Genomic DNA, 22,458 nt, shown 5'->3' with positions numbered 1-22,458 from the left:
TTTGTTTCCTTGGTGAATAGAAACCAAAGAACTGGATGGATGAAACGGAGGCAGTGTCCTAAGCCACGTCTGTACTGCCAGAGCAACATGGTGAGTTTGTGTGTGTTTTCAGGTATTTATTTTTAGTTCAAGGCAGGTACAGTTGTTTAGTCTTGAACACAGGTGCATATTCCAACTTTGACCCTCAAGACTGAAAACACAATTTGAACTTGTGGACACAAACAGCAAAGAGGGTGCCACTTTGGAATTCAGCAAATAATGTTTGATAAACTTTGAGAACCATAGAAAGTAAAATTGATAGTTGGTGTGGGACCGAAAGGTAATTAGCATGTTTTAAGTAAAGATTGAACTAAAGCAGGTAAAAGTCCAAAACAAAATTATATCTGCTCAAAAACTTGGAAAATATGATTGAAAGACAGTTACGAGTTATTATCCTCTATCATCAGTCACTCCAGTCACTATATTGAGTCCACTGCACTGTACTTTAATTCACGATGTGGGAGAACGGTGTGTGGTGCGGGTTGTTGTTTGTTGGTGTTGGATCAGCTATTGGAGCTTATTATCTTACTCGTGACTAAAACGTCAAATTGCTTATTACCATTTTGATCTGTGTACAATGTGACGTTTTATACCAGGACTCCTTCAGTTACACCCGTGAACTGTATTAACAACAGGCAGAAGCAGTTGGGTCACTTAACTGATTTTGTGTTTGTTTCTTTTCTTTTTCAAATCTTGAAAAGGTTTGCCTTCAAGTTGACAGTTTTTTTAACATTACGTCATTTTACATATTCACATCTTTGCTCTTTCTCTGAGAAATATGAAGTAGACTGTATACAAACACCTAAATCCGGTGGACACATCATACATGTTGTGGTGAAGAGTGACAGCTCCGCCACCCCAGACACGACATAATCAGACTCGGACACACACACACTTGCACCCACACCCATGTGAGACACCTGTTCAAACAGGGAGTGTTAATGAACCATATCTGACGCTCTCTATCTCCCATTATCTCTGCATGCGTGTATACAGTATGTGTGGCCTGTCATAGTTTATGCTGTTAGAAAGGTGTGTGTGTGCGCGCGCGCGCGCGCGCATGTGCACTCCTCTCTTTCCTCTACTGCTGCGCAGCCAGCTAGAGCTTGCCCACTGTCTTGATGTTTCTAGAGATGATTAGAGACGCGATGAGACTGACTGACAGACATTACGTGAGAAGGAAAGTTATGGGTGTAAATTGCGTGCGTGTGGAGATACTGTGGTTAAAAACACAGAAGGACATCCAAGTCTGTCTGTCTGTATGGGAGAGTTTGACTGAGCCTGTCTGCTCCAAATCTCAGCAGTCTGAGAGGAGTAAACTATTTAGTCTGGTCATTAGCCCCTTTCTTTCTAGCTCTGTTCTTGTACGATTTTGTGTGTGTGTGTGTGTGTGTGTGTCCTTTCTCTCACCCACAAAGTTGTGCCTCCCCTTGGCAGATGATAGAGGTATTGACTTAGTTTCTGTGGATACCAGTACAGTTTCTACTTGGCAGTTGTTACAGGTGCTGTCCTTAGTTCTTTAAGTCCCATAGATGTTTTGACATGCAATAGCAGGAAACACACATATGCAATTAATAACATTAATAATGGCTACTTTCCATTTAAGCATGACATTTCCAGCGCACTCATATTGTGCAAGTTGGCTGGGACACTTCATTGGAACTGAGCCATCATTAATGTTATTAGTAACACTTGTGCATTTCCTGCTTTTACAAGTCAAAATGTCTCCTGTATTTTGTTTTATTCCCAAGCTTTGTAGAGCAGAGATAAATCATTAAAGCAAATATATATATGTACAGAAATATGCTCAGTCCAAGACTAAAATCCACAGATACCAGGACAATACAATCAGACAGTCAAGCAGAATATGCCAATAATAGACAATGCCAAGCTGTTATTTTAAAAGTTTTTACATGTCTAAAATGTTTCCTGTTTAATAGGAGTAATGATCTTATCACAGCAATTCCACCCTTTAAAGAAAACTATTTACTCTTACAATTACAGATCTTACAGTGGCACACTTTTTACTGTCAGACATAATTACTCTGAGGTGTTTGCCCAGTGGGTGTGTGTATATTATGCATGTGTGTGACTGTGTGGATCAGTGGCTGCTGCCCCCTAACCAAACCCGGAACATTTTATCTTCTCAAATGAAAATTAGCAGTATTTCAAGGCCATTTTGTCTGACTTTATTTGGACAGTAACACACGAACACACACACACACACACACACACACACACACACACTGCATACATCTTTTGTGGTGGAAAAAAACCCTTACAAGTTGATGAAAGAAACACACATGCGTACACTCCCTTGTGTATTGGTGTAAGCCCATGTTTTGGAAACTCAAGCCTCCGGTCAAAGCCCCTTACAGCAAGCACCTGTGGAAGGGTGTATTTCACACACATACACGCTAACAAACACACACTCCAAGGGTACTTAGGAATGTGAATGCCTGAAGGACCCAGGTCCTCTGCAACAACTCTCCCTCAGTCGCTCGCCTCCTCTCCCCTCTCTACATATTTATGGCCCTTTTGTTGCTTCTCTTGTCAGATCTCTCTCCATATATTAAGCCAAATCATGACTGGACCACTCAGCATGAATTACAGAGTGATACAGGATTATGCCATAATGTCCACTTTATTCCATCCTCGCCAGGAGCTAATGGATGAGGTGTGATTACAGGCTCCTCGTCTAACTCACTGGGATACACACAGACACATACAGGTTGTGATCTCACGCTCCTTGGGGGTGCTGCTGGATAAAGGAGCTGTTGTTGTAATCCCTCTGGCTGCTGCAGTCTCTCCCTCTCTGGGCAGATAGAGCAGGTTTGAGAGGAGGAGAGGAGAGAAGCCAAGACAAGAGACTGAAGCAGAAAGGCTTTAGTTAGGGTACACCAAGCAAGCAAGCTTTTTGGTGCATACATTTACCAAATAGTGCAACATGTGATACACATTTACTGCTGGTGTAATTTGTTTAGAGTTTGTTTTTTTACTGGCATTCTGTAAAACTTGATCCTGTGCAACAGCCTGCAGACAAGATAACCATGAATTGAGATGTTATCTCTGATTTTCATCATGTTTCGTTTCCATTATTGACCACAAGCAAAGTGCTAATTAGATTTATGCAATCTGATATCAACTGTATTTCTGAGAAAAGTGGCTTTTTCTTTTGTTAAAGTGATGCTGAAATATTATCCTCATGCCAGCCCCTCATTCAAGGCCAAATTGACCCACAAGGGGATCTTGAGGTAGAAATGGGCTGCGGGCCCGTGCTTACTGTGATAATTTTCTTAAAAACAAATGTATTAAAGGAAATGCATATTGGCTGGAATTTTTAAAATAATAAAACAGAATTTTGAAACTAGAAAGGAGCTCATTTAACGATTAAAATGCACACGCTGCCCAAAGGCACTTGTTTGACAAAAGTCTGTTTTCAAAGTAGGAGACAATTGGAAAAAATGGTCCCTGGCTAGATTTTATCCTTAACTTTGGCATGACTCCAAAGAAGACATGAAAAAGGCAGCGTCAGACTGAATTATAAAGCATAGCACAATGTTAAATTCCAGCTCAGGGCCAATCAACCAATATAACAGAAGGATCAACCTACTGTGCCAGTTGTGGCTTGAAAGGCTCCCATGGTGCTGTGCTGTGGAGAATTAGGATGTGGGGGAGATAGAGCTCCTGTCATCACTTAAGAGAACAAGTTGGGGAGGAGAAATTCTTCCCACCACCGCCAAGGATACAAGATGCTCATTAACAAGCACACAAATACATACACTTACTCAGTCACACAGCAGTTCCTTTGTTGGAGAAAGCTGTAGCAGAGGAGAAAACAGCTGTTTTGACCATGAACATTTATACATGATGTTAAACCTGCATAGGACTCAGGACAACAGGGAGATGTTGTGTGTGGCTATGGTGTGTCTGTGAGTTTGAAACAGGATCCTCCTCACTTCTCACGCTATAAAAAATTTCATGCAAGACTTGCACTGAATAGAGAGCTTCTCAATAAATCCACGTGTTTACAGTAAAATGCCATTGCTAATGGGCCAGAATAGGGAGAAAGAAAAGGACAGAGAATAATGCTCCTATGGCAGAGAAACTGGTGTCTTCATATGAGCAGAAATAGTCATCAGTGGGAGCTTAAAAAGAGTTTTCTGCATGTATGATGAAGGAATATTTTTGTTTGTTGCCTAAGGAGGGATCCGCAGTTGAAAACTTACACTGCCACACTAGTTTCATGATCAAAGCTAAAAGCAATACACATTTGTCTGCACACACACAGACAGATGCACACATTTATCATCCCTTGGGCCTTCAGGAATAAAGCCTTGGCAGTATCTGATGAACTGCAGCATTGTTACGGATGATTGACCCCCCCTCACTCCACCTCCACCTCATCTCAAATGTTGTGACAAATACCTTTTAAAGGTAAACGAGGTCATAAAATCTTCTTACAAACACTTCAGAAAGCTGCAACTTAAGACACACACACACACTCTCAGTGCACAACGCACACTGCCTGAGACCAAAACTAAAGTTGTCTGTCAGTGGTGTGGAAGCAGTGTGGACAAGATTCCTTGCACATGCATTTGTGTTTGTGTGTATGTGTGCTGAGGCGACGCAGGTGCAGTCAGGGCCACTGAGGAAGAAGCAGGCCTCCTGCCCTTTGAACTTGATCTTGAAAAGAAAGCTGTCTTCCCTTCCTGTCAAATAAGCTTAACTGCTATGCCTCGGAGCTCTAGTCAGCACAAACTGGTCTGGCAAAAACCGTGAGCCATTCATTTGTTCACCGAAAGCATTCATGCCAACTTAATAGTTTTGATTACACACTTGTCTGAAATAACTTCAATGACAGGTATTATCAACAGTGATTTATACTGAAGCCATTCACATTATTAATGTTGATACTTTATTTTGAAAACAAAAAAAATTTAATCCATTTCATTTTTGATTTGCAAAGTTATTGTGACAACCCAGGTGAGGAGTGTACATTTGTTATCAGTGCATCCAAAAATGTATTTCTCTGGCAAACAGCTTCAGGGAGGATCTGTCCAATTACACTGTATCCTTCAGTGTGTATCAGGTGGATTTGAGTTTTGTGTGTGTGTGTGTGTGTGTGTGTGTGTGAGTGTGTGTCTGTCTGTCTGTCTGGACCTCCAGAGATACAGCATTGGTTCAAGGTCAGGACATATTTTTTTCCTCCTTCCTAACCCTGCAGCCCCATGTGAAACATTTTTCTATTGCTGTTCAGTTAATGATGTGGTCTAAAAAAGTGCCTAAAAGAAAGATTATGGTGCACAAAGGAGTATAGGATGCGAAGCAAAGGATAGAGATGTATGAGAGAGAACAAGTCAGCTCCAAGTGAGGGTTAACCTAAACTGCAAGTAGGGAAGTGGACGGCAGAAGGTGCAGCTTCAATTGGGGTGGTGGTGATAACTAAAAGATGACACCTGGCCCCATAGAACTTGAAGATACACTGGACACTTTTTGTTTCATGCAGCAGTGGTGAGCGTGTCCTTCAGTGGAGATATAGACTAGGAAGAAGAGGAGAAGGAGGAGGGAAGTTTTAGAGGCCCTAAGTGGGGCCTGAGTAGTTTCTTTATCAACTTGCTGATAGGAGCCTGCTCAATGCTCTCCTTGTCTCTGCTTATCACCGCTAATTAAAACATTTGGATTCCTCCAGCTGGCTCTGGAGGAGTGTGTGTCTGTCTGAGCATGTGTGTGGGAGACATGAGAGCGGAGAGGAGTCAGGGGAAGGAAATGTAGCAGTTTGGAAGACTTCCTGTCCATCTATGGACAGAGGACAGGGGACCCCAGCGAGCACTCACCCTCAATAATTAACAGACGCATCTTTTTTCCATGCATATTTTTTCACAAAGTTAATTTAGTATTCATTATATATGTTACAGGAATAGTTTCAAAACTGCAAAAAAGATTATGAGACGTTTGGCAAGGGGCTGAGTGGTAGTGTGGTGTCTTTTTGTATTACTTTCCATGCCCTCGTGAGCTTTGCCTATTTCTTAATCTGCCTCCAAATGTGCTCCAACTCTCAGCCTGAACATCCTGTGTCTGCTCCTAATGGGCACACACACTCGACCTGTGCTACTTCCTTAAAAGTGAGCCCAGTCTTTCTAAGCTCTGGGTGGGCTCATCTCTCTATCCTCTCTAATCCTCGTCATGACCCCTGCTCCTGCTCTGGCAAACACAGACCTGGGATCACCGCATTTCTTTACGTATATGCAGGATACTATGACTGCTGGGCTGCAGTAACTGCTGGGTGCTCCCTTTTCTGCAGAGCCTCGATTTGTCAAGAGATGTTTGATTTGTAAAGCAGTTTTCATATTTGACTTGACCTTGGCAGCAGAACATTCTATGAAATCAACAGCAGTAGTATGATCACACAACAGTGAACTTAACCAACAGCACAATGCAGACTGATTATACGAAACATGTCAAATTGTGCGCAAAGGTGTGATCGTCTAATTCCTTTTTGGGTGGGGGGGTGGGGGTGTAGCTTGTTAGTGCTGATGCGGTTACCATGTGATGGATGTGTCTTCCCCGGGGAGAGTTGATGTCTTATAGCTTTACTGTAAATGTTTACATTCCTGCATGCACTGATGCTATCTGCTAATAGTTTCTGGAACGAGCCTGAAGAGTCCTCTGGGTGGGATTATTTGCAATATGTGTGTGTGTGTGTGTGAGAGAGAGAGAGAGAGAGAGAGAAAGAGAGAGAGAGAGAGAGAGAGAGAGAGAGAGAGAGAGAGAGAGAGAGAGAGACGGACCAGGTCAAAGGGAAGCAGATCTGTCTTTAAACAGAGGCATTAACCATGACCTTTCTCCTTCCTGAGTCCTGCCCTGTGTCTGCTGAGGGCCAACGCATTAACAGCAGCTAAACTCTCACCACTTCTTTCAGCAATAGTTTTGGTTGTTTTCTTAAAGAACAAACAACAATTGGCAGGATCGGCATCATTTTGAGAGGGAAGCCTCTCCCAGTCTCGCTTTCGTGTGAGCTCTAAATCCATTCACATTACCCAGAGGTCTCAGTGCCAGCAGCCGTTAAGTGAATATGATATTGTTTAAATCAACAAGGCCCTTGAGAAAATGATTCCTGTTACAATAGGTGCATCGGAAATGCATGTGTAATTGCTGCTCTGGAGCCCTGTGAGAATTCCCTGTCAATAGATCTGTATCTTAAAAGTGCAGCCAAACATGGATTAGGTGAGGACTGTCATTCCTGTGTTGCTCACCGTGGCCCAGCCCCACCCTCAACGCATTCCTCCCATCAGAGAAATCTGCAGCAACATAAAATACAAAGGGAAACTACCTGTTTCCACTGGCGTTAATAAGTCCCATTTAAATATGCCATTTAATGCTTTGTTAAGTCGTTCTGATGATTGTTCAAAGAGGCAGACAAACATGTTCTCCTGCACTACTGTCTGCCTCCTTTCATTCTCACTCTTTCTGCTTTATGAGCCTATTCATGTGGAAGCACATAAATAAAGCACAACTCAAAATGTTTACATACTTGAGCATCACATATTTATGCATACAGTAATGCCTATGCCTACTGGCTGGAGCACATTCCCCGCCAGAGAGGCAGTTAAAGAATCGACACTGCGACTTGAAAGTGATTTAGTGATAATTAAGCAATGGACAGAGAATGTAGTTTTCACATTTTGGTATGTTGCCCTTTGTGTCAGCAGTGTGTCTTAGTGCTGAGATTGTCTTATCGGTAAAAGGAACAAGGCGGGCCAACCCAGTTCCACAGTTGCTGAACTTAAAGGAATGAGGCTAAAGCCATGTCTGAAATCACTTCCTGGGTCACTCACTCACAATTTCCTTTATAATGGATGCTCAAATAGAAGTTGTGATTTCGGGCACAGACCAAAGGTCTAGAGCCACGTTAGCTGCTCCAATGGCATGCTAACATGCTTATGCTAAGCTGGTAGTTTTTACCATGTTCACCATAGTTGTATAGCATGTTTTAACACTGCTAATTACCACACAACTCAAAGTACAGCTGAGACTGATCAGAATTTAGTTTGCAAGTATTTGGTTATAAACCAAAGATCTTGACAAAATACAATTTTGACATGATGATGATGCTAAATGAAGATAAGAGCACATCGGAGTCTTTAAAGTTTAGTTTGAGTGGGATATAATTTTCTTCACCAGATTATATTTCAATTTATTCAGTGGTTGTTTAGACATTTCCCAAAAACTAAAAATGACAGCTCGTAGAGGCACTAGAGGAAAGAGAATGACCTAAGTCAGTACTATGCCAGAAGTATGATTCATTCTCTGGGGAGCATGAATGTCAAAACAAAATTTCATGGCAATGAATCAAATAGTTGTTTAGCTATTTCAGTCTGAACCACAGTGGTGGACTGACAGGTTCATTACAACTTACATCTTATTTGCAGAGTTTTGGGATCATAATTTCTGTCTGAAATAATAAAAATCACATAATTTAACACACTTAAAACCTGTCACAGTTGCTGAAGCCATTAGTCAAACAATCATACAAAGCAGATGGTAAATTCATTACAGAGCCTGTCTGTGAACTGTAAACTGTCAACTGTTCAACTTTGACCACACATACTTACTGTACTGTACTGTACTGTACTGTACTGTAATGTAATGTACTGTACTGTAGTGGTTTTTAAGCAGTGTGTTTTCTGACATCTGCAATTATTTGCTTGTGTTTCTTGCCCCATTAGACTTTCCTGTTGCAGTCTTGTTGTTGCTGTCATCCCAGATTTCATCAACTAACTTGGTGAGTATAACTATATCAAAACTGATAAGAATAAAGCCAAAACACACAAAAATCAGACCTGATTTGTAATAAAGCAGAATTATCCTTTAAGTGAAGACAAGGGGAGCTCCTGCTGTCGGATGAAGGCCAAGTTCCAAAAAAACAGTCTAATTTAAGCCTCACTTATGAGATGAGGTCTGTAGCCATCAAGATCATTGTGGGCTGTGTTACAGTCACCTTTCCTTTTCAGTGTCTTTCTTTGTTCTCTATGGAAATTTACATCAATGTGACATCACAGACTGGGCGCAGGAAAAGAAAAATTCTTATCTAGTCACGGTAGACAGCAATGACAAGAGCAAGTATTCACCGGCACAATGAGAATAATCAGAGCTCATAGAAAGTGGCATACTTCGGAGCCACAATGTGATACCCTGACCTTTTATGTTGCAGAGTCTTAACCGTTTAAGTTTTGAATCACACATACACCCTGTATAAATAAAAAAATAATTAGGCTTAATTGCACCCTGCTGACTTACAGTCAGACAGTCTAGAGTAGTAGTGTTATTTCTCTCGCCCAGAAACCTGTTGTGAACAATGCCAACCACTTAGGATGGCTTGAAGTGGTATTTTGATATAAGAGATAAATGAGGTTTGGGTTGGTGCCAGGGTATGGTGCAGGGTGATTGTGTCGGCCAAAGCAGCTTGTTGTGGGAAACGGGAAGTTGAAGTACCTATTTTAGATCACATTTCTTTGATGTCACGGCCTCTTTAATGTTGTAATATTAGAATAATAATATTTGCTAGGCTTATACAGACATGCCTACCTTACTGTAGGCAAATACTTGCAAACATTTTGTACATAATGACATTGTAGTGTCAGAGGGAGCATGTTGCACAAGTACAGTGTGGATTTTTTAGATTCCTGACTACATACAAAACTTCTTCTATCTGTTTACCTGTATATGGGTAAAGGCAGACTGTGTGTTCTCCAGGCTCCATTTATGCCTCACAGTTCTGGCAGGTAATGCCCACTGGCTGGTATAAGTACAATCAGTTAAGAACGCTGCCAAAGCACTCGAAACCTCGTTTAAGAATCATGTTTTTATTCTCCTAACAAGTGTGGCTATTGTGTATATAACTTTAGGATGAGGGTGTAGTCTCTTCACGAAGGCATGATTAATGTGTGCTGTCTTGTGCAGCCCGGCTGGATGGTGCAACATCTCCACGGTCTATTGACCCTCTATGACTCATGCAGAGCACAGTAGAGAGGAGGCCTATGCAGGACTCCTAACACACGTACAAAACACACATTTTTAACAACAACAGTAAATATCCATCTTCTAAATATAATTTGGTTGTGTCAGTGGAACTTTTAAGAAGTTTTGTGTAATACCAAAACTTCAAATCAGTTTGCCGTTGTCTGCAAGGCATGGGTATCACATGTCCCCTTTCCACACACATGCACTTTTTTAAGAGCATGCAGTAAGTTATATTTTCACACTGCCCAGACCAACTGCTTCTTAATCTGTTGCTTTAAAATTGTGTAGAATAGAAAACAAACCCAGACACCGTATACTCTCCAAAAGGCTACTAAAGGTCCATGTACCTCAAGTGACAAATGTGTTCCTCCAGGCTGTTAAGTAGAGTGTCATGATCAATAAAAATGTCCAATAAATAAATAAATACCTGCTTAAATGTCAGAGTTTCGGTCATGTTGTTCAGCTGTCGAGAAAAGCTACCTTTTCTCACTTTGTTTGTGTAAGCTCAGGATTCCTCTCTACTCTGCGTGATCACGAATTATGGACCGTCACTGACAGGAAAGGAAAAAGCAACATATAGATCGTCGTATGGGCTCTTGAGGCGGGAGCTGTTTCAGTGACCTGATTCAAAATATTTATACTGAAATAATTTGTACATAATTAATAACATACAGCTTCATCCTCTAAGACTCATTGTGGTTATTTCAAGTATATTGTATTAACTGGCCAATTTAATTTAAATGTGCTAATGAATACAAAGCACACATTTTCGTTAAGTGCAGGATATTCTTTAGGTTATCCATTGAATGCCACATTCATACAGTTTTCCCCCCTTTTTTCCCTACGTATTATGATGTTTAGGCACTGTACAAAAATCAATATGGGAAGTGAATTAAATCTTACATTTAAAATTGTAACAGCTTTTTCTTTTTATTAATCCCACAAGGGACTGCTAAAATATATATCTGAGGTGATGAAAAAAAAAAAAAACCCAGCTCCCCCAGTTCTGTCAGACTACCCTCCCCTTAACAAAACTCCCCACAGACCAAGTATTACATTAAGAAGGTACGATTATGAGACAACTACGTAGCAGATGAGTAAAAAAAAAGAAAGAAAAGAATTATTATTATTATTGAATCTAATTATTTTTTGTTGTAAATCATCACAGAATAATGACGACTCTCAAATCTCTGTCTCAAATGTTAAAGGTTTCTTCACACAGGAATAATCAACTGACAGTGGACTTCACACTAATGTCCATAATAATAATATCTCTACATTTTAATAGTCGTGGTGAGATATTTCTGTATTTTTTGAACCATGCAGGCCTAGTATCGATCATGTCTTACTCTAAAGGGGAACAAAAATGCCAAAGTAACAAACAATAACCATAATTTAAAAAATCAGTTTTTCTTTTCTTTTTTTTTTTTTTTTTTTGTTTGTTTGTTTTTTTAAAAGCGAAGTGTACAATCTCAATCAGCTTGAAAGCTTTGACTATAGAAATGTGTCAAGAAAGAATTCTTCGTGCAAAAACGTCTCTTGTGGTGCACCATCCACCGACAGAACAGAGAGCTAACAGCTACATCTTGTATTTGACACTTTTTGAGGTCATTCATTCTCCAAAGTTGAGAGAGAGAGAGAGAGAGAGAGAGAGAGAGAGAGAGAGAGAGAGAGAGAGAGAGAGAGAGAGAGACTCAGAGCATCCCTCTACACGACATGCTGCTCATGCTCCAGGGCTGGCAGTAGCAGTGCAGGTAGGGATAGCACTGGTAGGCCTGGTACAGTGGCACAGTCAGCGGGATGTGTACTCCATTCGTATGATGGTACTGCTTTTGATTGTCCCTCACCAGCACTTTGACTGCCACGGTCTTTGGTGAGCTGCACGCCCCCAGCTCGGCCGCTATCTGACGCCGTTTGGTTTTATATCTCCGGTTCTGGAACCAGATTTTAACCTGGGTCTCGGTGAGTTTCAGAGCCACCGCCAGATCGGCCCTCTCGGGACCGGAGAGATACCGCTGCGCGTTGAAGCGGCGCTCCAACTCGTAGACCTGAGCGTGAGAGAAGGCCGCCCTGGAGCGCTTCTTGGTACCGGGCCTGGGCTGTTGCTCGTCGGATGAACAGCTGACCGTCTCCCCGCTGTGATGACATCCCTCCTCCTCTGCCTCCGCCTCCTTTTCCCGCTGTTTATCAGGCTCCATACAATGTGTTTGCAGGTCTGCAGAGTCTAAGAAAGAAAATAAATGTATGACGAGAATAAGTGAATTTCCTCTCAGCCTAGGTCATCTGCTGATGAGAGCTCACTTCAACATGGTGCTGATGTTGGCCAGTGTGAAATCTTCCTCCTCTGTCCCTTTCACACCGTCAGAAAGTCAGGGGATATAACGAAAAAAGTCAGCCTTAGGTGACCTCAGACGAATGTTTTCACAACCAGAGCCTTCAGGTTCAACGACGTTAACTTTCGCTTTTATGGTTTTGTTTTTCCATATCCTGACTGTCTTTCTCAAACGACACAATATACATATATATAATATACATATGGTATGACTGGCTCTCAGTCTTCTCTCTCTGATCCAAATATCCTCTTAAGATCTTTAAAGATTTATTCTATTTGGAAATATACATTAATTTAATCCCTTTAGATGCTGTAAATTTTTCGTCATATAATTTGTCTCCTGTGAATTAAAACTATATTTTAGCACAAAGAGATGAGACAAAATTGCCAGAGGTGAGACGAATTTTTCCTGTTTCCAAAGCAAAATTTAATTCTTTTTTTTTTTCTTAAATCATTTGTCTTTATTTATCTTATTTCAAGATGCCAGTTTATGTGTGAATATAATCTAAATGTGGAAAACCGTCACCTTATTGTCACCTTTGTTGAAGTGTAAAACCACAGAATCTCTACAGCCCTATACTGCCGAATAGAATAAAACTCACCTTCTCTGCGCTCTGTTTCCTCTCCTGTGGCCTCATCGCTGTAGGTATCAGATCGTCGGCTTCCAAAAGACAGCCTGAGATCAGCAGGAAGTCTCTCCGACTGGATGCAGCTCTCCAACGAGTCTTGATGAGACAGACCGGGAACTCCGGTGCCATCCTGCGCGGTGCAGACGTTGCGCTTCGGTGCGCAGAGCTCCTCTGTACTCCTGTTACCGGGCTTCCCCCGGTCATCACGTCCGGTGAGTATGTCTTTGATGGAGAAGGACGAAAAACTTAATGTCATGATTAAAACAGGAGCTCGGATAGTTCCTCACGCTCGCATGCGATTTATGTGGAGGCATCAAGAGGTTAGCCACTCCAGGGCAAACGTCCTCACTGATTCGATCTTTTCACCGCTCTCTTTAATTGTTCTAATTTAATTGTGGTGAACAAACCTCGGGCTGCTAATGAACAGCCTACATCAGAAGCTGTCAAGTCTATTACAATATTCTCAGCAGTAGTAGTAGCAGCAGCAGCTCCAGTTAACATGTGATAGGCTGTTTTCTGTGCCTAGTCCCTCCCTCGCACCGCCCAGCTGCACTCTGGTGTCTGTGCTCTGCGCTCTGAGGACGAGGTACAATGATTTTGCAGAGGAGATATTTCACCTTGGTAATGTGATTTTTCTTATCTTATGTTAGGAACGCAAGCAATTATTTTAAAAAACGGGCTAATGGCTCTGTATAGCAGCATTTGTCAGAGTCTGTGTATGTGGAGACGAAGAGAGTAATTACCCTGTTGAGCAAAGTTTAATCAATATTACCTTGAATATTAGACACGAATCAGAGACTCAGTGTCGATGTTGTCAAGTATTCCTATAAAATGGAACTGTTTCAGCCACTGTGTGTCCACCAGGTATTTACTGTAAATACATTTTAGTAAGAAAATCAGATGCGTAAAGTTCGCTAAGCGTGCGTAAAATGAACCTTCCTTCCACAATGCTGCAACCCACCTTCACATTTGTGGTCTGACTATTATTATTTTTATTTAAATTTTAGCTTCTACTTAATTCTACAATAGTTTTAAAGGGTCATCCCAATTTAAAATTTAAAAAAGCTATATGCTTCAATCTGCCACTGGGTCTCAAAAGAATTTAACATGTCAGTCTCTATATTTGTGAATTTTTGGCGATTATTCGGGTTTATGGAGAAATTATTACGTTTTTACCCTGAGATTTTGGAGGTCACGATCCCATTAAACCATAACGTTCCTTAACAAAACCCATGACAGAAATTTCACTAAACCATAGAGTATTTTATTGTGAAGGGGGACTTCCAACTTTGTTGCTCAGACAGGTGAATAGCGCCGCCGTGTGGTCATGATGCACGGTTTAAAAAATTAAAAGGTACGTAAAAAGGAAAGGTGGCATGTATACCCCTCCTCTCCCCCCTCCTCCTCCCCTCACACACACACACACACACACACACACACACACACACACACACACACCTCAGCACGCGCATTACACAACCAGCAGGCCTATCCTTCAATGAGGAGATGTGATGACAGATGTAGTGATCTGCCTCCTCCGTGTTGCTTTGTTTTCTTCCTCTGACTAAACAGAGAAATCTCTCTGTTTGCCACAGAGCGCAAAACAGCTCCAGGGTGTTAAAATACATCTGTGCGGGAAGCGAGGAAGCTCTAACACACTAACATGTTTTTATTTCATCTACATAATGACAAAAAAAGTAACGTTTTCACTCACCAAAACCATCTGGGAATTTATCTCCAAATATATATATATATGTGTGTCCTTCCTATGATAAATGCTGCTCGTGATTTCTAAATGAAACAGCCTTAACTTCTACATATACAATATGACTGCTTCATAATCTGAGTCTCAATACACTCATATTTTCAGCCTCCCTTTCTTTGCTTTGTGTTTGCATTCCTCTGCACACACACACACACAGAATGTGGCCTTTGCACGTGCATTCACTAAATCTCTGTAGTCGTTCATTTCTTAAAATGTATCCTATGGCCAGGCTCGTGTGAGAAAAGAAGAACTCTTCTGTTACGCACGAAAGAAAAGTTATGTTTAAATCTTGCTTCATCAGCTGGCTTCCACAGTCAAGTCAAGTCAAGTCAATTTTATTTATACAGAGCAAAACCACAAGTTTGTTTCTTCAGTCTGTTCTACATGCATACCCTCTATCCTGAAACACTCCAATTCATCTTTTACCAGAAGCCCGATTGGAATTATATTATATTCACTTTGTTTTATCCATTTACCCCGAATTATGTTGTCAAAACATACACGATAAAATTATAAGATATATAGATAACTTGGTTCCAGTCCTGAACAAAATCCTCACACATCTGATGCCGTGTTGTCAGCCAGGTCCTTACTTCTAAGGCCACCTAATGGGAGATTCCTTACTCCAGCTTCTCCACGCACTTTTTCCTTCTCTATATTTGGGGTCTGGTTCTTTTGTGAGCTCCTTGAGTGGTTGCCATTGGAGACTTTGTTTTGGGAAACTCCACGCCTATAGCGCAGCGATGAGCCGAGCTGCTATCTTTGGAAGCGCGATAGATAGCGATCGCTGCAGCGCCTGTCAGAGCAGCCGTGGCCAGGCCGCGTCCTCAGGCATCGCCGTCCTGTCGCCAGCTCTATTTACACTTGTGACTCTGCAGCACTTAGAGCTGACACCAGGTATGTCCCATACCGGCAGTGCAGTAGCCAGCAGGGGAAGTGGCCAGTGAGGCTATCAGAGGAGACAAACACTGGGTTTACGTTGCCATTCATCTCCATTAATAGTGTCTGCGTATTCGACCATGTCTGGGAGGTGAAGGTGTTTGTTTAAGTCCATCTCCAATCAGCGTGTGTGTGTGTGTGTGTGTGTGCCCTCGATTAAATGAGTGAAAATGTAGACAATTAGTATATAATTATCATATAATTCTAAAATTATTGGCAGGGTCAGAGATTACCTGATTAAATAAGGATTATAATAAGTATTATTATTTGGAGTGTAGTGACATATACTGTCATATTTTATTTATTATTTTTTAAAACGGTAATTATGTATTTCAGCGTCATGCATCAACACAGAGAACATTTTCCAACTATATTTATCATCCAAAACTCTTTAGTTTATTCACTCTGTGAGTCCCGAGGATGCTGGCTGTCTGGTTAATGTCCATCTGTGAATCCTGACCGGACATTAGCTCGCCTCTAAATTCTCTATGTTTCTGGTTCTTGTCTCAGACCAAAGTCTACTACAAGCTTTCTCACAAGAAAAAAAGAGGAAACTTTCTTAGCTTGACAAACGATTTGAGACGATGAGAAACTACATGCTTGAGGAATAAACCAAACGCAACATTAATTTATTTGAGTTTCCCATCCACATTCTTATGAATGTTGACTTGTGATACGACGAGATCAGAAACGTCTGATTGGGCATAGAAATGTACAGTTTTACATGAATGTGTATGTACTGTATTTTTTTTAAGGTTCTTTAGTTCTATGTATTTTAATAAGCCAACAAAGGAGAATAGACACACACACACGCTCAGAAAGCACAGTACAATACAGTCACTTGTATCATTTAATTTCATAATTATTTATAATTTTTCAAAAAAAGAAAAGCTGTTTTAGAAAAAAACAAAGGCTACTGGCCGAACATATATCGCACTGTCAAAAAGAAAAAAAAGCGTAATACTTTTTTGCATTACTTAGCAGTTGTGGTCCATGTTGTTATTTGCAATTCATTTTAAAAACTGGAGTGGGCCTAGTCAGGCCAATACTTAATTCACTATAGACTTTAATGTATGCATAAAACATGTATATTTGTATGAAGATGTCCAAATGCTTTCCCTTTTTTCGTCGCTTGCATCCATGTTGAACCACAACAGGCCACATTACGCACAGTCTTTGCTCATCGTCAGAATTCAATCCTACAATCAAATATTCAACAGCAGGTTTAAAAGTCCTCTATACACTGTGGCTCAGAGAAAATGCGCATTCTGCATATCTGTATTTCAGTCAACGGATTAGGGTTTCCTCATAGGCCTGCCTTGAGTTACAGCCACTGGCCTGTGCTTTCTATAACGTGCTACGGAGTTATTCGTTGTGCTCTCCTTGCATCAGTTGATTGGATTTACGTGCTTTAGTCCATTCAGCCATCCCAGACAAGTCTCTCCCAGTTGTGATTGTTAATAAAGACCGCGTTACCATGCCCGGATTCCCTGCAGAGTTCCTTGGCAGGGTGTGACCACTGGTCCTTGAGGGGCCTGGCTCTGCGTCTGTGCACCAAGGTTTCCCAAATTCATGTTCATGAAAGCGTTAGCAGTGGTGTTGCTGGGCGGCAGAGCAGGTAAACTAGAATAAGTACAGGAATAAGTGTTAGTGTAGACCGAGTTGTTGTAGCTGTAAGGTGGATAACCGTTGTAGCTGTACGGGTTTGGAGCTCCGACAGTGTAAGAGGTGTTATAGTTCTGAGATCCAGTCAGACAAGGCCTCCCGTCCCGGACCAGCACCGGCACAGCCACCCTCCTTGGCGGCGGCGGTGGGTGATGGTGGTGGTGATGGTGATGACCTGCCATCTCCAGACTCTTGTCCTGCCGCTGCCTCTTACACTTGTACCTCCTGTTCTGGAACCAGATCTTGACCTGGGTGGAGGTGAGTTTCAGGGAGCTGGCCAGGTGTTCTCTCTCCGGGGCGGAGAGGTAACGCTGCTGCTTAAAGCGCCGCTCCAGCTCGAACACCTGAGCCTGGGAGAAGAGGACACGGGGTTTCCTCCTGGTCCTTTGCTGTTTAGTGGCGGGTTTCTCCGCATCTGGATCCTCACACTCTCCCCGGAGCACACCGCAGCTGTCTGCATAAAGAGAAAAAAATTTACTATACATCACAGCTTAAACAAGACCTGTTAATTATTCAGTGTTTAAATATTTATCCAATATGATTTCCTATTTTTATTACACTCATATCCAGATGAATACATTTATTTAAAACTTAAAAACTTATTCTTTAAAACACTTAAGCAAAATTGTTTTTCTATGGCAAAAATAAAAAAATTAAAATATATACATTGAGTATCTACTACAATTTGCAGTATTTTCCCACAATATTGACCATTATGTTCATAATATTTAATATTCATTATAGACATATTATAATTTAGTAAAATGTAAAATGAAAGTGCACTAGGTTGGAAGCTGTCTTACCAACATTTTCCAAGTATTTATTAGGAAACACATCAGGTAGTTACACTGAAAGAGTAAATTAGGATGATTTGACAATTCATCCGTGAACTTAACCCAACCATGAATGTTCACATCTGGAAAATCAAAGATGAACGTAAACATATTTCATATTAAGGTTTCTGTTGCGATTAAATGCATATTCACTTGGCTAAATCTGAGAAATTGTGACTCTGTAATTAAAGGTCTGCTGCTTTTGTACATTTCTGTTCAGTGATTTATACGGATTGTTAAAAATACATAAATCTGTGCAAATGTAAACACTTATTAAAAGCCTGCAGGCTTTATGTTCAGAAATTAAATTGCTGGCAGCATGGAACAAATTTTGTTGGCGTCCATTGTGCAAGGTGTGGCACTTGCTATATATAGCTGTTTCTCTTGTTCTAAATAACAGGCTAGTGTTGTTACAGTATAAAATAAGTAATTGAACGTCTGGATGTTTAGTTCTAATGTTTATATTATTGACAAAAATCACTCCAGCGCAGCACTGAGGACCTGCTCCCTCTGTGATCGCTTTGCAGACATTTTTGCCTGAATCAACCATTTTTTATATTTATTTAGTTTGGAAAATTAGCTGTGATTATTTTTGCAAGATAGGAAAATATTTATACATTTTAATGAAATTGTGATTCTCGTTTACTCTGTTCGTGCTCCTATTTATGCAATAACCAATATAAACTACACCCTCATCATTATCCGTACTAACTTTAGGATGAGCGTGTTTATAATCAGCCTCTGTACTCACTGCTGTCCTGGTCTTCCTGCTCGGTCTCCAGCTGGAGGGCTGCGGAGTGGTTCTGCGCCGGGTTTCCGAACATCTCGACCGACAGACCGGACCCCGCCAGCCGCTCCGGTATCGTCATGGCGTTGAGGTACGACATCCTCTCCTCGCTCTCCGAGAGGCCGGAGCTGATGGGACTTGGACTGTCCCTCCCGGCCAACATGCAGGAGGGCGGTGAATGAGAACGGAGGGGCTTGTTTGGGAAAGTTCCTGGCTGCGACAGCGCACCAGAGAGACCGAAGCAGGAGATGAACTGGAGCTGGTGCTGCTGAGACTGCTGCTGCAACTCTAACTTCAGAATGTCCTTCACAGAAAAAGGCGTGGTGGAAGAGGTTATGATCGGACTGGGAAGCATTATTACCACCAACAGAGAGAGAGAGAGAGAGGTGACAGATAAATAGTCAATAGATCCAAAATTGGAACGATTTATCTCCCGAGGGCGCGTAGAAGAAGTAAATACCCCGTGCGTAAACGTGAAGAATGGTCGCGCACTGCTTGTTTTTCATGCAGACCGAGGAGGACTGGCTTTCTTTCAGCTGTGACATCCCTCTCTTTTGGCTGTGAGTCTGTGGCTGGAGGGCTGAGACAGAAGAAGAGGTCGATCCTGTTTGGTTGGCTGAATTAAGTTATCTAGAGAAGGAGCTGGGTCAGCCAAGATGCTGCCCTCTCCCTCTCAGTGACGTCCTGAAGCGGGGGAGGGATTGAGAGAGCCTCTCTCTCTCTCTCTCTCTCTCTCTCTCTCTCTCTCTCTCTCTCTCTCTCCCTCACTCCCTACCCCTCTCCCTCTGCGTGTGTGTTAGGAAGACATATAGGCCTAATTTAATGAAATGATATTAGCACCATCGACTCCCCTCAGATTGTTAAAGGTGTTAAAGGTAAGGAAGTTTTTATTACATGCTTTTTGTTTTCCAAGCAGAAAACAGCAACACCGAAGAAGCGGCTCAAAAGCCTTTTAATTTGGTATAATGAAAAAGTTTGTTTAGCAAAAATCTTTTATTTGGTGCAACAGCTATAATTGGTTGCTTATCCGGTAACTCGAATGGCATTAATTCTCTTCTTGTCTCTGCTGAGTGGTCCCAAGACCATCACAGCTCTTCCTATCATCACCACGGTGGTTTTAAGATTAAGCATATCTTCGTTTCCTGTCTCGGCAATCCATGGATAAGATAATATGCCGCGACTGTGGGAAATGAGATAAAATTGGCAGCCCGAGGACGCATGAAGAATATAAATTTAGTGCTTTGTCATTTATTTATGTCTACTTAATTTGAGAAAGTTGTAGGATTTTTTTCCACCAAAATTTGGCCACGATGATGCTTTCCCTTGACATTTGGTCAGTATTTCTGAAAAAAATCCCCCAGGGAAAAATAGGCTGATAAATAAAGTTTGCTTAATTTAAATTATCAGTTTCTGTGAGGCAATTAATACAAGTAAAGGAAAGCTGGAATGCTGGAATAAGCTGGTAATAATAATGATGATAATGATAATATTAATAATAATAATAGTATGTATGCTGCGTTGAAAGGTTATTTTAGTTTATCAGAAAATGTTCTTTGCGTTTGGCTGTGACTCCAGAAACATTAGTCACAGATTCATTTCTGCAGATTCCCAATGGTTTTTTTGTGCTATTAAATAAATAAGAAACAAAAAATTACCATATGTGAATGTATTTGTAGTTTTTTTACCTGAGCGCCAAAGGGCAAACGAGCTGAAACGGGACACCTTCTCTCTCCCGAGTCGCCTATCTGTGGCCAAGTGCAGGCGCCAGGGTCTGAAGGCCCATTGCTCCTAAACCGTGTGGAAAGAAAAGGAGGGCATGCCGACATAATCTCATCCGCTCACCATCAACAAGGCGCTGTTTAGATTAGGGCAGCGTCCCCCTCCACCCGACCCTACCCCACACCCCTCCTCTGGAGCTCTGGGTCTTTGAAATGGTCCATTTAAGTGGAGTGGGGGGAAAGCATGAAGAGGAATTAGGTCTGCGGAGAAAACAGACATTTTTCAACGCGAGGCTGAAACAATTCCAAATAGTTGGTTGAGTTTGTGCCCTGCAGACACTGCTGAGCCAGCCTGTATTACAGTCTTTGTCTTATGAGGACAACCGCTGGTAGTTATCACACTGTCGAAGGTGATTTTGCAGTTAGGGGGAAATTATGCGGACCTTAGTAGAATCAACTGACTCATAAAACTGCCCCAAAAAGCAGTAAATCTGGTCAATTTGTTTCCCAAATATTTACCTAGCTACGTTTACTGAGTGCAATGATTCAACAAGAGAACAGACTAAACACAGTTATCAGTGTAATGACTTTACTCATTTGATATGTGACGTGTTCAGGGGAAAATTGTTAGATGAAAATTAGAAACCTGTAGTTTCTACTGTAAACGCGATGTTGTCTCACACTGGCTCGGTTTTAAGAGGCTACCTAGGTCTGAAAATCACCCTCTCGCCAATTCAAAGCGTCACGGGTCAGAGACGCAGGTAACCAAGCTAATGGCTCAATTAGCTTTTCGGGCGTATAGTCTCGCGAGGCCTCCACTGACCGTCATCAGCGGTCGTCTTCGCGTGCCACCGGCAACCCGAGAGTGGCCAAGCAGAGAAGCGTGTTTACGGAGCGGAAGAGTCTGTTTCCTGCCTGTAACAAAACCCAGACTCCCAGTTAGTGTCAAGGAGCTCCTGGAGGTGCTGAGCGCGACTACAATACATCATCTTCATTTCAGAATCATCGTGATAAGCTTGGGTAAGGTCAGGCCCCACAACACAGGTCAGCACGGATGGGCTACAGAGCTCTGGATATAATGTAGCCCATTGGACACAAAACAAAGAGAATGTGAAAAGTAATCAACTAGATAAAAAATCTTTCAATCATTCCTCTCAGTTCACTTTCGTCTGAGTTCTTTAAAGTTGGTGGCTTGCCAGGCAGCACTGAACATGTTTCTTCTTGTCCCACTCCTTCTCTCCATATCTCTGGCAGACTAACCTGTTGAAGCAGTGTCTTCTTTGCTGAGTGGCAGGTGTATAGTCATATCAGTGGGTGCAGGCCCAGAAAACCAGTCACTCTTGGGAGATATGGGCTATAGGGTTGAATGTTCTCTAAAGACAGCAGATCCCTGAACACAGAATGGGAGTTTGATGACTTGGTAATGACTGCAATTATCTTTCCCCTGTGGTCTCTGCTCCCCCAAAGCTGAGGGGCAATTGGTTTCTGATGGATTTCTTTTTTTTTTTTTTTTACCGCACCAGTAAACTCTGTGTAAAGAAAGCATCAACACCTCCTGTGTCTGTGGGTGCATTGTACAGGCCTTGTGTGTGTGTGTGTGTGTGTGTGTGTGTGTGTGTGTGTGTGTGTGTGTGTGTGTGTGTGTGTGTGTTATTATGACATGACAGAGCTTTGTAGAGTAGCACTTAACATCGTTCTACAAAGGAGCTGGTTGTTTACAGGTGTTAC

The 22,458-nt window shown here is 41.7% G+C and overlaps 2 protein-coding genes and 1 long non-coding RNA gene across 3 annotated transcripts; 1 reads left to right on the top strand and 2 right to left on the bottom strand.

The window, feature by feature from the left end:
- Window positions 1-18: 18 nt before the first annotated feature.
- LOC108884205 (uncharacterized) lies at window positions 19-19,144 on the top strand. The gene is made up of 4 exons (XR_001961002.2): window positions 19-90; window positions 8,769-8,824; window positions 13,041-13,235; window positions 19,008-19,144. It is a non-coding gene; the product is annotated as an uncharacterized LOC108884205 (long non-coding RNA).
- On the bottom strand, window positions 9,890-13,476 carry nkx3.3 (NK3 homeobox 3). Its single transcript, XM_018677924.2, has 2 exons — window positions 12,997-13,476; window positions 9,890-12,286 (listed from the first exon to the last, which is right to left on the bottom strand). Exons 1-2 carry the CDS (start codon window positions 13,277-13,279, stop codon window positions 11,757-11,759), a joined length of 813 nt encoding a protein of 270 aa, XP_018533440.1. The 5' UTR covers window positions 13,280-13,476; the 3' UTR covers window positions 9,890-11,756.
- On the bottom strand, window positions 15,174-20,533 carry nkx2.3 (NK2 homeobox 3). Its single transcript, XM_018677911.2, has 2 exons — window positions 18,977-20,533; window positions 15,174-17,846 (listed from the first exon to the last, which is right to left on the bottom strand). The coding sequence occupies exons 1-2, from the start codon at window positions 19,365-19,367 to the stop codon at window positions 17,200-17,202; spliced, it is 1,038 nt and encodes a 345-aa protein (XP_018533427.1). The 5' UTR covers window positions 19,368-20,533; the 3' UTR covers window positions 15,174-17,199.
- Window positions 20,534-22,458: the final 1,925 nt, after the last annotated feature.

The sequence above is a fragment of the Lates calcarifer genome, linkage group LG16_LG22 (genome assembly GCF_001640805.2).
Source record: "Lates calcarifer isolate ASB-BC8 linkage group LG16_LG22, TLL_Latcal_v3, whole genome shotgun sequence".
Classification (NCBI taxonomy): Eukaryota; Metazoa; Chordata; class Actinopteri; family Centropomidae; genus Lates; species Lates calcarifer.
Note: the sequence above shows the minus strand (reverse complement) of the source record. Positions and strands in the feature narration are given on the sequence as shown.

What these genes read in the sequence shown, in the direction of transcription:
- nkx3.3 (XM_018677924.2), bottom strand. Translation starts at nt 13,279, where the DNA reads ATGACATTAAGTTTTTCGTCCTTCTCCATCAAAGACATACTCACCGGA. An exon ending in GGAAACAGAGCGCAGAGAAG is followed by an intron (nt 12,287 to 12,996) that starts GTGAGTTTTATT and finishes TTTCTTTCTTAG; the next exon opens with ACTCTGCAGACCTGCAAACA.
- nkx2.3 (XM_018677911.2), bottom strand. Translation starts at nt 19,367, where the DNA reads ATGCTTCCCAGTCCGATCATAACCTCTTCCACCACGCCTTTTTCTGTG. An exon ending in GCAGGAAGACCAGGACAGCA is followed by an intron (nt 17,847 to 18,976) that starts GTGAGTACAGAG and finishes CTCTTTATGCAG; the next exon opens with ACAGCTGCGGTGTGCTCCGG.